Consider the following 15,328-nt stretch of genomic DNA (forward strand, 5'->3'; position numbering starts at 1 on the left):
CTAGTGGTCACACATCATGACCCACATCTCTTCTGGGAAGCTGGTGAATTTCTTTTGACATATATAGTAAGACACTCTCAGAAATCACAAACATAAATTGTTGTGGAAAAATGATCCACTTCAGAATAGAGGAAAATGGAGTTATGGTTTGGCCCTGATCTCAAGTTAAACTGTCTCCATTCAAATTCATAAGTTATTAGTTGGATTTCCATTCCTGAAATCTCTTTCACACATGAAAATATCAAAATTAATTATAGCAATAGAACACAAATGCATACTTTTAAAACTACTATGTATGAACACAAAGGGTGTAAGATCTATATTATAAATACCCTATTGGGAGAAATTTTTCTGGATCTAGTGATAGTTGTACAGAAAGTGGCTTTTTTTTGTAAGCACAGACTTTTTTTCATTGTCCTTTTTCCTTTTCTTGCTTTTTTTTTTCTTTTCTTCTCCACCCCCCCCCCCCCAGATCTTCAAATTATATTCCAAGTTGAAGTTATCCTTTGGAAAATTCCTGTTACTGATTCACTATGCCAGAGGCCTCTGAAAGTTTTTGAATTGGGAAGGAAGATCACCCCATGGCATCTTTTTCAGTGATGCCTTGCTCACTTTTTAATGGAGATTAAACTCCTGTTATAAACAATAAACTTTCTTTTCAATGCTTTCTGCTAAATTTTTTGAAAGAGTATTTCATGCTTCTATATCAGTGCTTGTAATTCATCCCAGAAATCTAACTATAAGCCAATGACTTCTCTCCTTAAAGAGATAAAAGCACCCCCCCTTTTTTAAAAGACACTCAGACTTCTATTTAATAAATATTTTTTGCTTAATTATGTTCACATGTGACATCCCCAAATGTAACACTGGGTTTTCCTCTTTTGACTTTCTTACTATTTCACTAAGTCAATAGAAACTTCTTCCCAATAATATATGCAGTTTGATCTTCATCAGGTAGGTACATGTAGGTCCTCAAAGAGATCGTGGCTCTTCCACATCAGAACCTAAGTCCTCCTTTGACTATACTGTCTGCGCTGGAGCTCTGCCTAGGTCCTGTCACCCTGAAATGTCCTTAGGCCAGAAATGCTAAGCAGGCTACATGTTATGTTCACTCCGAATAAACATAGGGGCTGCTTAGAGACTAGGGTTGCAGGTAGTGAGATAGGCTGTGTCTAGGATCCATTGCAAAGAATGCTGTGCTTGATTAAAGATGTCTGTCATGGCAACACCTTCTAGACATATATGGAATGAGGACACTAGGTGAAGAGGCTGGATGGCACAGGTTCAGACAGGGACAAGGAGCACATTCCATCCTTGCCTTAGGCAGTTGTTCTTATTTCCCATGCTGCATTGTCTCACATACCAGGTAGCTGAGGAGGCATTCTGAAGGCCATGAAGGTACAAGAGGGTTCCCTAGGCTCTGAAAGGACCAGCATAAGCTTCAAGCTAGAGAGAGCTTGGAAGGACAGCTCATGCAGAGCTCCTAGCTCTGCAAGTTATAGGCTGTGCTGGCATCAGCTCCTTTTCCTCTGGAGTCAATTTCATCTGGGGAAAGATAGCAGGCTGACTGATTTTGGATAAATTTTAGAGGAAGAATAAAAGTTTTGGCAAGAGACTTCTGTGCAGAAGTGGACTAAAGGTGGAGAATCCTGGAGACATGAGCGAAGTCATGCATTCTGGAACCTTCGAGAACTACTTTACCACTCAGTTGCAGGGTGAGATGAGAGATGAGGCTAGACACATGGGCAGGGACCAGATCCTGACAAACCTTTTATACTATTCTCAGAAATTTGACAGAATCCTTTAAGTGATAGACACAGAAGGATTTCAAGCAATTTTAGCAAGAAAATTGGGACAATGTGGAAGTTGGATTGGCATGGGAGTTAAACTGGAGTTCTAATCAAGAATATTGCAATTTATCAGATGAAAAATAATTAAATCTTGAATTAAAACAGTGGTTGTGGGGCAGTGGCTGTGCTCAGCGGTTTAGCGCCACCTTTGGCCTGGGCCGTGATCCTGGAGACCTGGGATTGAGTCCCGTGTCCGGCTTCCAGCATGGAGCCTGTTTCTCCCTCTGCCTGTGTCTCTGCCTCTCTCTCTCTCTCTCTCTCTCTCTCTGTCTCTCATAAATAGATAAAGTCTTTAAAAAAATGAAAAAAACAGTGGCTGTGGATATGGAGAAGAAGGGTAAACTTGAGCGTTAATAGTTAATAAATTTGATAGTTAAGAGTTTGGTGTGGTCTTTAAGAACATATAGACTTTGTGATTACTGGATAGTGAACACTAATGCTGAAATTTGTTTTAAGGGAAAGGAAATATTTATACATTTGACAGAGGAAAACAGTGGTATGGCTTAGGAATAAAAGATGTAACTATAAAAAGAGAGCAGGGGTGCCTGGTGTTCAGTCAGTTGAGCATCTGACTCTTGGCTTTAGCTCAAGTCGTGATCTCATGGATTGTGGGATTGAGCCCTGATTCAGGCTCTGCACTCAGTAGAGAGTCTGCTTGAAGATTCTCTCCCTCTGCCTCTCCCCCAACTCATGCACACATGCATGCTCTCTCTCTCTCTCTCTAAAATAAATAAATCTGGGGATCCCTGGGTGGCGCAGCGGTTTGGCGCCTGCCTTTGGCCCAGGGTGCGATCCTGGAGACCCGGGATCGAATCCCACATCAGGCTCCCAGTGCATGGAGCCTGCTTCTCCCTCTGCCTGTGTCTCTGCCTCTCTCTCTCTCTCTGTATGACTATCATAAATAAATAATAATAAAAAATGTTTTAAAAAAATAAAATAAAATAAATAAATCTGTAAAAAATAATAAAAACTTAAAATAAATTTTAAAAGAGCAGTAGAACCTTGAAAAGCAAAAGCATAATGAAAACACACACAAACTTTTATCATGGCTTTGGCATAGTTTGAGAGTTTAATATAAAATTTCTCCCTGAAGTTATTCATTACCCCTTTTTATGTATTTTAAAGAATTTTCTTGTTTTAATAAGGGTCAAGCTGTGTTCACAACCTAATTAGCAAGTACAGTAGTTTGCTGATGAAAAGGGAGCAAGAATCTTTGCAAGTGAACTGATTCCTTTGAATATGAAATTTGCCATATTCAGACCACTACTCTCCTATCCCATGTTCCACATATTAATAACATTTCCTGTTAGGTAGTTCATGTCAGATTGCTAATTAATGAATGAACTTCCAACTATGAATGGACGAGACACAGTAACATACCAGACCTCATTGGTAAAGCAGGAGAGAATGGTAGGAAAGTAACCTACTACTGGAAGTCAAGCACATTGCCCTGGGTTTAAGAATGATTCTGTAAGTAATTTGTGAGCAAATCGAGTCATGAAATAAAGAAACAATATGCTTGAGTAGGCATTGTAACACCTATGTTAAAGCCCTATTTTATTCCATTTTTGGAAACTAGGTTGCAATATAGCACATTTGAAGTGAGTTGTAAACTGGAAAGTAGAGTTTTGATTCTCTCAAATGTTGAAGTCCTTATGATATGTGCCTTATAGGGGATATTTTATTTTTAAATAACTATTCCTACTATTCCAGAAGTTTGAAATCTATATAGAGGGATGCCTGGGTAGCACAGTGGTTGAGCGTCTGCCTCTGGCTCATGATCCTGGGGTCTTGGGATTGTGTCCCACATCAGGTTCTCTGTGGGGAGCCTGCTTCTCCCTCTGCCTATGTCTCTACCTGTCTGTCTGTGTCTCTCATAAATAAAATCTTAAAAAAAAAGAAATCTATTTAGACTACAAGTATCTGAATAGTGAATATTAATATCTTTATTTTTTTTAATTTTTTAAATTTATTTATGATAGTCACACACAGAGAGAGAGGCAGAGACATAGGCAGAGGGAGAAGCAGGCTCCATGCACTGGGAGCCCGACGTGGGATTCGATCCCAGGTCTCCAGGATCGCACCCTGGGCCAAAGGCAGGTGCCAAACTGCTGCGCCACCCAGGGATCCCTATATCTTTAAATAATAATTATTATAAGCCCTATCTTTATATATAGAATCTGAATACTAGAGTGATCAAGGAAGTTGGGCAAACTCAGCTTGTAGGTGACAGCTCACTGCATTTAAATGCTGGTCTTTCTGATTCCAGACACTGAGCTTCAACATAGAACCTCCCCTGGATATATACTAATTCTTAAATGGCTGGGGCAGACTACTTACTTAACTTAAAATTAGAATCTGGCATGTTCTTTTAAATTCATAACAATGACTATTTCACGCTCTGAATATGGTCATTATAATGAGCTTTCTTCATTTGGCAGAACCTATAGAGTTTTTAAATTATAGATCATAATAGCCCAAAGGAATTTTAAAATTACTTATTTGATAGGGATTCTTGTTGGCAAACTTGCTCTAGAAGTATCTGTATCTCCCAAGAAGATAAGTACTTCCTAGAAACTTGTTTAAGAAATTTGCTCAGAATGGGGAACAATAAGGATTTTTCTGACCTCTTCTGAAAAATTACTGCTCCTTAGGGAAAATTAAGTGAAAGTAGTGCCAACAAGGTTATTAGCACCACAAATTCGATAGATGTTCCCCCAAAGGAAAACTGTAAATTACACTAAAATAATTCTAAGAATGAACGAGACCTGTCACATCTACCATAGCTGTTTATGAGAAAAGAAAAATATAGGTTAGATTAAAAATTGGAGGACACTTTTGAATCTTTGGAATCTGAGCTACTGTGCTTTTAGCAATTTTTGACTATATATAACACAAATATATTTTTATGTTTAAATATATAAATTTATGTTTATGATATTTAGATATATTTACATTAATCTGTCATGTAAATATATATATATTCATAGAAGATTTTTGGAATAAGTGACATAATTCTGTAGGTAGACCATCATGAAGTATTTTATAGTTCACAGTAGGCTTGCCATTATTGACATTAGCCACACCCTGAGAATGTGGAGCTAACATCTCGTATAAAGCGATGGACGTTGTGTTCTTGCTGGTCACCCGAGTTCTGTTCTTTCTTTTCCCCAAAATAATATGTGAATGTGGAAGCCCTTAAAATGATTAACTATACACCTACCAGAGAGTTGGGCATCTTTATATTAAAATGTTATCTAAGTGGTTTAAGGGTTTGTAAAGAAAGAGATGCACATGATAATTATGTTCAACATGTGTTTGTGTCTTGTGTATCCCTCCAGGGTTCGGGCAGCGGTGTGGATGAGGTTGGCATCTGGTGCTCTTGTCTTTGATTAGAGAACAGGACAGACATGAGAGGTGGTGGGGCTGTTGGAGGAAATGTGACTCAAAGTTGAAAGGGGACTCTGATGAGTTGATTAGAAGCCAAGGGAGTCACAGAATACTGTGGGAGAGGCAATCAAGAAATGTTGATTTTTACACCTGAAACCAGTATAGCATTGTATATTAACTATACTGGAATTAAAATTAAAGGAGAGAAAAAAAATGCTATCTTTAAAGGCAAATCCCATGGAGTTGCTGTCCAAGTGGCTAAATTTCCAGTTGGAAACAGAAAATCTCCTTTGTCCAAAAGGAGATTAAATAAAAGGGCTCAGCTATAAACTAAATGGTTAGAGTAGAGAGTGTCAGCCATAGGCCACATGAATTTAAAGATCAGGCCCTGAAAGCTACCTGAGAGAGTGAAAGCTACCTTTAAACCTTTGAACCAGATCAATGAAAATTTAAGGTAATGATTAAAAGCAAGGACCCTACAGTCAGACTGCTTGAATTAAAATCATGGCTTTACCATCTGCCGTGTAATATTAGGTGAATCATAAAATAATTCTGTGTCCCAGAAAAAAAATGGGAGTAATTGTATCTACCTTGTAGAGCTGTTGTCAAAATTAGTTGAGTTCATTTATTTAGAGCCCTTACAATAGTACCTAGCAAAGGGTAGTTGTAATAATAATAGTAGTAGTAGTAGTAGTAACTATATATATGTTTATATATACATATTCTGTGTGCATTTATCGATATATGTATGTATATTTAAATGTATATATAAACATGTATGTATGTTTGTATATACACATAATAAATATATACAAGTGGTTTATATGTATATATACATATAACGACTCATATTATTATTACTACTTGACTTTTCCCAAGCAGAGGACTTCAGATAATAACATTGGGCACATGGTGTGCTTCTCAAGACAGTTTCTAATTGCAGAGCCCATCCTTCAAATGACATTAAATACTTTAGAACAGGGATCCCTGGGTGGTGCAGCGGTTTGGCGCCTGCCTTTGGCCCAGGGCGCGATCCTGGAGACCCAGGATCGAATCCCACATCAGGCTCCCGGTGCATGGAGCCTGCTTCTCCCTCTGCCTGTGTCTCTGCCTCTCTCTCTCTCTCTCTGTGACTATCATAAATAAATAAAAATTAAAAAAAAATTTAAATACTTTAGAACACATAAAGTCCAAGTGCTCTGATTGAAGTGGTGGTGCCTGGAGCACCCCCTGCTGCTCCTCCTGGACTCCCCAGGGAGACCCCTAGGTACCACTGTGGAGCACTTTTTGAAAACTTGGAAAGAATCCACGGCCTGGAATCAAGACCTTGAACCAGGTCCTATCTGCCATTAACAGGCTGTGTACCCCTCACCCTCAGCATGTTTTCGATGGCCTCAGTTCCCTGATCCATGCATTATAAAGAGCTAGATTAGGGGAACCTGGGTGGCTCAGTTAAGCGCCTGCCTTCAGTTCAGGCCATGATACCAGTGTCCTGGGATTGAGCTCTGTATTGGGCTCCCTGCTCAGTGGAGAGTGCCTCTCCCTCTGCTGATAAAATCTTAAAAAAAAAAAAAAATGGTCTTAGTGCAAGAGTTTTCAAACTCTGCCCCTTTAAAACCCTGAAAGTTCCTGGGAAGTTTTGGGGAATAGATCAAAAGGAGCAAGTTGTATGAGGAGAAGGAACCCGATGACATCAAAAGCTAGGAATAGAGAAATATATTGAAATTTCATATATTTGTTTGAAGAATGAGTACCACTGCTAAAGAAATTTTGACTAGATGATGAAAGTGCCTTCAGTTTCAGTTGTTCCCTAGTCCCTCAGAAATTTATTCATAGGCACCAGAGTAGCAGAAATAAGAATATGAATAAAAGCAACAAATACTAAATCTGAGGAAATGGAGTAATGGGGAAAGCGGTGTAAGACTATTCACAAGGTGCTAGGCAGCGACCAGGCTATTTCAATATCTTTGACATGCAGGGAAAAGACAAAACCTCTGTTACCTGAGTTTTATCTAGGAATATTGGCCCCATTGTTTTCATGGGAATGTAGACTGGCACAATGATAACTAATGAGGAATATTACAATAGGGACATTATATACTCACAATCAGAAGACAACTAAAGTGAACAATTAAACACCGTATGTTGTGGGACTTTTCTTGGTGGTTTGTGAGTTCAGGAAATATATTCCTTCCAAAGCAAATGTCCAATTAAATTTTTTCATTTATGATTGTTGTGTTGCCATTAGAGGTGTGTGCAAACTCAGAAGCTCTGGACTTGATTGAGATTTGACAATGAAACGTATTTAGGTAAATCAAGTTTCCATGTCCCCTCTAGGCATAACACCTGTAACTGCTTAGTGAATCTGTACACCACGGTTATGGCTTGGATTGGCCCTATGTTTAGTTCTCCTCATTTTCAGCTTGCTAAAAGCAAAGAAAAACCTATAAATATATGTGAATATATAATGTCGTGAAGTCTGTTTATAAGTAATTTTGATAATGATTAATATGCAACAAGGGCAGATTCCTTTATAAACCTCACATGTAGGATGAGACGAAGGCTGTCCAGTGACTTTTCTCTCCAATTCTGTATCCCTTCTACCATTCAGAGCTCTAACCGTTGTGCCATTGTGTGTGTGTGTCTGTGTGTGTGTGTGTGTGTGTGTGTAATATTTTCTGTTTCACTGCTGAAATATGTTAGCTTGGAGCGATATCACCCATTAACATTTCAGTATGGCTTAGTTTGTCACATTACTTTTGAAGAGTTGGGTCCTGGGGGCTGATACTTACGATAGCAACACCTCAGCGGGGAATAGAAATCGGAAAGGTCCACAGCATGGAGGAGGAAGGCACAGCCATGTAGAGACTGGGATGGAGAATGTTGGGAGCCATGAGGTCCTGCGGGCCCCACAAAGTACAGGATATTGTCGGAGAGGTCGGAGAGGTGCACAAAGGGAGGGGAAATGCAGAGGCCAAACTTTGCCTTCTGGTGACCTAGCACAGTGTCTTATATGTAACCCATCTTCAGTAAATGATGGCTGAATCAAATTATTTTTTGTCCTGAGGTGGTTTTTGTAGACCTAAAGTTGAGATTTAATGTTAATGTTTTTTAGTTATTTTCAAAGATTTTTGTATGGCTTCTTTCCTAAAATCAATTTTCTTGAGGCATGATTTTCTGTTTTAAATTTGCTCAAACAATGTATTTTGTGCCAGAAAAGCTCTTTTTAAGGAAAAATATTTCAAATATAAGTCATAAATAAGTCTCCCTTTAATAAGACAATTCCCATTATAGCCATTGAATAACACATCTGCTGCAAGGGTGCTATTTTTTTTTTACCAATAAATGTGCACAGCTCTGATTAGAAGAAGTAAAAGATGCACATCTTCTTCAAATGTGAGTTAGACCCTGTAGGGAGAAAAGGTGTATTTTATTATGGCAGATTTTGTAATTATGAAAGCTCTGAATAGCCCTATTTAAAAAAATACTTTAGGAAAAATGTAATTCTCTGTCTAAACGTTCTATGTGTTATGGTGAAATGTTGATTTTAGAAAAAAGTACATTTGGAGCATCTTTCTCCAGTGCTAATATCGTTATTGCTTCACAAAACATTTTATATCAGTTTCTTGAGGAAGAAATTTTAATAGGCACCCTTTCTATCCTTTTTTTCTATCCAGGATTTGCTCACATCTGCTGTTTTTGGAATAAGCCCACAAATGTTACAATATCTTTACAAAGGAAAACCAGAAGATAATTCTCAACTCAGAGCCCTTGGTTTAAGCCTTGACTCTTGTTCATTTGTATCACTGTTCAAATGCCCTCATTTTTTTTTTAAAGATTGTATCTATACAAATAACATTTTAAAATAAGTTTTTTTCAAAAATTTTTAAAATACTTGAAATTATCACCATACTTATTACAAGATTTAGGTTAACCTTTCCTATTCATTTTCAGGGCTACGGCGACACACAGGGGCCAGATTATTTTCAAAGATGCGTTAGCCCAGCAGTTGTGTGAACAAGGAGGTAAGAAACAACTCTGACTCCTCTATGTTAGTTGTATCAAAATTATTCATGGTGGCCTGATGTTCCATGTACTGAGTAACTATTTCATCACTGTTACTTTATCACGATGCTTTAAAAATGGAATTATTGATCCCTTTATATCCCTAAAAATTACATACTTAATAATTATTGCTAAAGATCTGTAGACTTCTGAAAATACTAAGTGTGAGTAAAACAAACCAAGAAAAAATTTATCTACTTTTCCCATTTTTTCTCTAATTACATTTAGTTGGCCTAGAAATATAAATCTCAGTAGTTTTAGACTTCTACAAAAAACATATCTGCTTAATTTACCACTTAAATTTCTTACCAACTTCATTGAAAATGTTTCTATTTTTTTTAAACATGATCTTCTGTACAGTATTTATATTCTTGTTTCAACTGTGTGGGCCATTAATTTCAGATTCGTATGTAGATACTGTATCATTTTAGATACATTAACTGGACATTAAGGAGTCACATTAAATGACTTACATTTTGTGAGTGCCTTATTAACACCCTGACTTTTACTTGTACCAGATGCATATATGCACATGTACACACATATGCACACACAATGAAAGGGTGGAAAACAGTATCAATGCCCCCACACAAATTTGTTCACTCTATTTCTTGACCTTCCACCTGACTTCATTGTAGCACCTACCACTTACTGTAGAATTTTCCTATGAAAAGAAATGAATACTACCCATCAGAGACTGAGCTTCTCAAGCATAGAACTATACTGTTAGAACTCTTTGGTTCCCTAGAACTTGGCATATTACCATTAAAAAACATGACAATAAAAAAAATGGCGATAGATTGAATACAAGGTTTTCTCAGCCATACATCTATTCACTGATTTAAGCATTTGACAGTGAATACATTTGAAGATAGTCTTTGTTAATGTCATGCCATTTTCACCATCAACATAGGCATATCAATTTTTGTTTACACAATGATATTTTGGGGAAATTTGTTAACTTAAGAATTACATTTTTGAACTTAAAGGAAATTTCCACTAGTTATATTTTTGCTAATGGGCTTAGGAAAGAAATGAGGAGAAGTTATATGAGTTATATGAGTTTTTGCCATTTTCACCATCAACATAGGCATATCAATTTTTGTTTATACAATGATATTTTGGGGAAATTTGTTAACTTAAGAATTACATTTTTGAACTTAAAGGAAATTTCCACTAGTTATATTTTTCCTAATGGGCTTAGGAAAGAAATGAGGAGAAGTTATATGAGTTTTTGAAAGGCCTAAGAAAATACTATTTATTATTTGTAGTACTATATAAATCCTCAATATGGCTTTATCTAACTAATGTGATACTTGATGATTATTACTGGCAAACTTCTGTGTATATATATATATATATATATATATATATATATATATCTTGATTCAGAAAAGTCCATTCTGATTATAGCTTCAAATATATTTTCAGTGTTCTTGGGTTGAGCAGAATTTTACAGTGACTTTTGTAGATGCAAAAATGTCTAGTAAGCTCAAGAAATCTATCACAATGTAAGTCTTTTTTCAGACCGAGAGTGTTCCACAATACTGAAAATATAGAACACTATGGAACATAGTGAACATTAATATCCTGAAAAATACATGGTGTCAGAAAAAGATATGTCCAATTTTATTAACATTTAACATTGTTCTAAAAGCTGATCTCTTTTAAGGATTGGATTTTTTAGTCTTTTCTATTGTAAATGAATTGTTGGAATTGGCTTCATTTAAAATGAAAAGAAAAAGCCAAGAAAACCAGTGGGAAAAAAATTCCCAACCAATGGGTTAAAAAAAAAGAAGCCTTATATAGTCAGATTGCACACAAATATGATTTACACAATGGTAGATGTGGATGTTATTAAAAATGCTATTCAGCCCAGGACCAAAGGAAAACATTGAGCTTTTCAACAGCTCCTAATCAATTGAAATCATATCAATCCATCCAAGATAGGGTGGAAAAAATACTAAAGAGTGATGGCTTCCTGCTGTCAGGAATAATAAGGGAAATAATTGGTGCTATAAACCATATATCTATTTTGGACCTATCCACTTTTAATTAAAACATTAATTATCCCCTTAAATAAAATAACATAAATTTAATATGTTATAATTTCTTATACATTGGATAGTGAATATTTAATGTATTTATAAGAGAAGAAAATGACAGTCACTATATGCCAAAGCATAGTGTCTCTCAATTACAACATAGTCAGTAGGTTTGTTGATTTTTATTAAACAATTTAAACAAAGCAAATTTTGCTTTGTGGGCTTGAGGACAGCTATTTTTATAAGACTGTATTGGTGGCTAAGCATATTGAAAAAGTAAAAGGGTTAGAAAACATACTAGTCCTAGTCTGTCATCTCAGTCCTTTTCCTTAAAAGACATCCATTGAAGGATTTTATTTTGCAAACATGTATCTAACACCTACAAAATCCTCTCTTAGCTCAAGTGCTAAATATGGCTATACATGTAAAGAAAGACCCTTGTCCTGTTCTCCAGGGCTGGGGCGTAAATGGCAGACCAGCTACCTTTGCCTGGGGGCTTTAGGAAAGGCTCCCCAGGGAGCAAGTCCTGAGGGGTTAGCAGCAGCTTAAGAAAAAAGGAGAGGAATTTCCATCTGTCTCCTTCCCATTTCTACTGACCCACCTTCGATCAGACCCTATCATCTCCTTTGGGCTTTGCTTAATAGCCTCCTCTTGGGATTCCTTGCTCCCGCTTTCCCAGCACCCTAAGCAGGACTGCTATAATGAGCTTTCTAAAATTGAAACATGATTCTATGAAAACATGATCTATCATGTCCCTGCTTAAAACCCTTCAATATCTCACTTGGAGGTAATAGTTCATCTTCCAGGTAAAAATCTCTACTGCTTTTCACAGCATACAAAGAAAATCCCTTACAACGTGGCTTCAATTTGCTTCCCCCATCTTACTTCTTTTCTTTGCTTTTGTTTTGTTTTGTTTTAGTTTTTTTTAGATTTTATGCATTGGGACAGCTAGGTGGCTCAGTGATTGAGTGTCTGCGTTTGGCTCAGGGCGTGATTCTGAGATCCCAGAGGAGCCTGCTTCTCCTTCTGCTTATGCCTCTGCCTCTCACTGTGTGTCTCTCATGAATAAATAAATAAAATCTTAAAAAAAAAAAAGATTTTATGTATACATTTGAGAGAGAGAGAGAGGGAGGGAAAGGGAGAGAGAATCTGAAGCAGACTCCATGCTGAGCACAGAGCCCAACTTGGGGCTTGATCCAACTACTGTGAACTCATGACCTGAGCCCAAACCAAGAATTGGACACTTAACTGACTGAGCCACCCAGGAACCCCTCCCCACCTCATTTCTTGTCATCCTCTCCTTTATACCTTAAAATTCCCAGAAAGCACCTTACTCCATCACCTTGTATTATTTACACACTCCCCCATTTTCTTGGGCTGGACTACCTTTATATGTCTTGTGTGGCTCACTCAGGCTTTCAGACCCTGCTTAAGTATTGCCTCCTCCTGAGGAAAAAACTCTCTGATCTTCCTCAAGCTCCTCATCAAGCTGGTCTTGGCGACTCTCCTACGTGGTAACATACTCCCTAGGCATACCTCTCAAGGCACAATAATAATACAAATGGAAACACTGTCAGTGCTGTTATATGCCAGACTCCACTCTACCCATTCATTCTGCAAACGTGACTTCATTTCATCTTTACAGCAACTCTCTGAAGAAGGAACGATTATTACCTCCACTTTAAAGATGATGAAACGAAGACACAGTGAGAACAACTTGCTTAAGGTCACACAGCTAGAAATTGGCAGAGCTGGGCCGGGAGCTCAGGCACTTTGGCCAGTAGCCCATGGTATTAACCATCACATTACACCACCTTTCAAATGAAGCACTTCCTTCAGCATGTGTTCATTTTACTTGACAACCATATATTGCATATTTTAATAAGAAAATTATCATAGGTGCCTTGTCTGCCATTAGATACAGGCTCCTTGAGGACAGGGACTGTGCTTTTTATTACCGAATCACTAAGGCCTCACACAATGTCTGTATGCAGCCAGTAAATGTGTATTGAATGAATGAAACTAGCCTGATAGATGTGGGAAAGAGGAAGCTACCCAGCAGGTCCTTATAGCTAAGCTGGGAAGATAAGTGGAGCAGGTTGTAAGGGCCCTCCATTTGCTCGGGAGTTCCAACATTGTTCTGGGATTGGGGGTGGAGTGGGTTGCAGGGGCTAGGAGTTGGAGGAAGCTAAACACAGTAGTAGGATGCTGTATCGCCGAGGTGAGAGCTAAATTTTAAGCTGAATGAAAATTGGGTCTTGGCGACTAGAAGAAGAAGGGGACATGGTAGAGATACTTCAGAGAAGATGTGATCATATAGGAAGTGAGGGCAGGAAGAGGGTCCAGGGTGATTCTGTGTTTTCTGGCCTGGGGGACTTGGTGGCCAGTGATGCCTGGGACCAAGAGAAGAAATGAAGAAACATTAGAGGTGTTTGGAAGAGAACAGAACAAATTGGACTTCAACACATTGTCCCTGAGGAAGTTGCTTCCATCCCTGCAGGGCCTTCCACCAGCCTGCTGGGAAGGAGGGCAGATCTGAGAATCCTCAGGATATTGGTGCTGAGGAGAGAATGTGCTCATCCAGGAGATCCTCGGGAGAGGGGAGGAAGGGCCCCAGTGTGGAAGGCTAGTGATGGCTCAGAAGCAGGAAGAAAAAGGGATTCTGGAGAAAGGGCCAGCTTGGGAGACTGGGAGACTCAAGGAAGACATTTCATCATGGGGGTGGTGTTCAGCAGGGACAAAGACTTCTGAGAGAAGAGAGGATGAAGTATGAGAAAAAGCTTTAAGATTTTGCAGTTAGAAGGTCATTGGTGATTTTATTATAAATGAGGTTGGTTTCAGGAGAGGCCAGACCACCTGAAGCTGCCTTGTAGTTTGGAAAGCTCTTGCCCAGACTTTGGAGACAGACAGTCAAGGGAAGGAAGATTACTGTGAGTTGAGAAGTAAATGTGAGGCAATGTTTAAAGTTGAGGGTTTGAAAAAAATCAAAGATTTAAGGGAAGGAGAGAGAGAGAGAGAGGATGACCAGAGGGGAAAACAGACTCAAGGGAAGGGTGGGGACTCTCTCTTTCCCTCCTACACCCCCTGATAGACACAGAGCATATTTATAAGCATCCAGTGTCTTGCAGCCAAAGACCACTGGGAGCACCCTCATAGTTGATGGGTTGGGTGTAATGTTTGTTTCAATATGGAGAAGGCACGCCATGGAACCATGGGACATCTCAATGAGAGGATGTTACAAAGGATTATGATATTTGGGCCTGTATTTCCTGATTTTGGCTAAGGTTTGTAGAAGTAGGGCTTTGCTCTGTATTGGATGCTGTAACCAGTAATTCTGGTTAGAGATCTCAAAAAATCCTATCTATAGGGGAGGAAGACTGGAGTGAAGGTTAAGCTATGACTGTAAAAAGACAACATAGCCACGACTATTAGCGAGGAGAAGGGAATGCTTGGTGCATTGTGTGTGGGACAGTATTCTGGTTGTGTCTGTGTTTAGGCATGATTATGAAATGGTCCTGTGTCAGTCTTGACCCATCACAATCCCAGACAGAGCACCTTTGTCTGCAGATGATGTTCTGTGAAATCATTTCCGTTCATTGGAAGAACAGCAAAGCCCATCTATGAGTGCCAGGCCAGCTTCCAGATGCCAGGGGTTACTTTTCCTTTCTTGAGGCTAAGGAGAGAGTGGTGGTCGACAGTCATTTACTTTTGGATTTAGGCTTTATGAAGGCTTTGGAATCATAGAGAAGTAGGTCTCTGGATCTAAGCTCTGTGTAACCTTACTTTCAGAGTCTGGATACAAAGTACAGGCTCAGTTAATGATAAAGGGGAAGGATCTTGTTGGAGAAGAGTTTTATTCATAGTCAGCTAATGCAAAATAAAAAGCCTGAGTAAGTAGATCAATGTGGTGAGATTGTGGATGTTTAATTTTTTTAAAACTTATCTGTATTTTTAAAAATTTTTACAGTAAATTTCTGT

The 15,328-nt window shown here is 38.3% G+C and overlaps 1 protein-coding gene across 1 annotated transcript in view; it reads left to right on the plus strand.

Annotated features, from left to right (window-relative positions):
- Nucleotides 1-15,328, plus strand: part of RELN (reelin) — a 481,015-nt gene that overhangs the window by 196,579 nt on the left and 269,108 nt on the right. Inside the window, 1 exon segment of the mRNA XM_038562771.1 lies at nt 9,195-9,265. Within this exon segment, the coding sequence (XP_038418699.1) occupies nt 9,195-9,265 (71 nt within the window).

Source organism: Canis lupus, chromosome 18, assembly GCF_011100685.1.
Source record: "Canis lupus familiaris isolate Mischka breed German Shepherd chromosome 18, alternate assembly UU_Cfam_GSD_1.0, whole genome shotgun sequence".
NCBI lineage: Eukaryota > Metazoa > Chordata > Mammalia > Carnivora > Canidae > Canis > Canis lupus.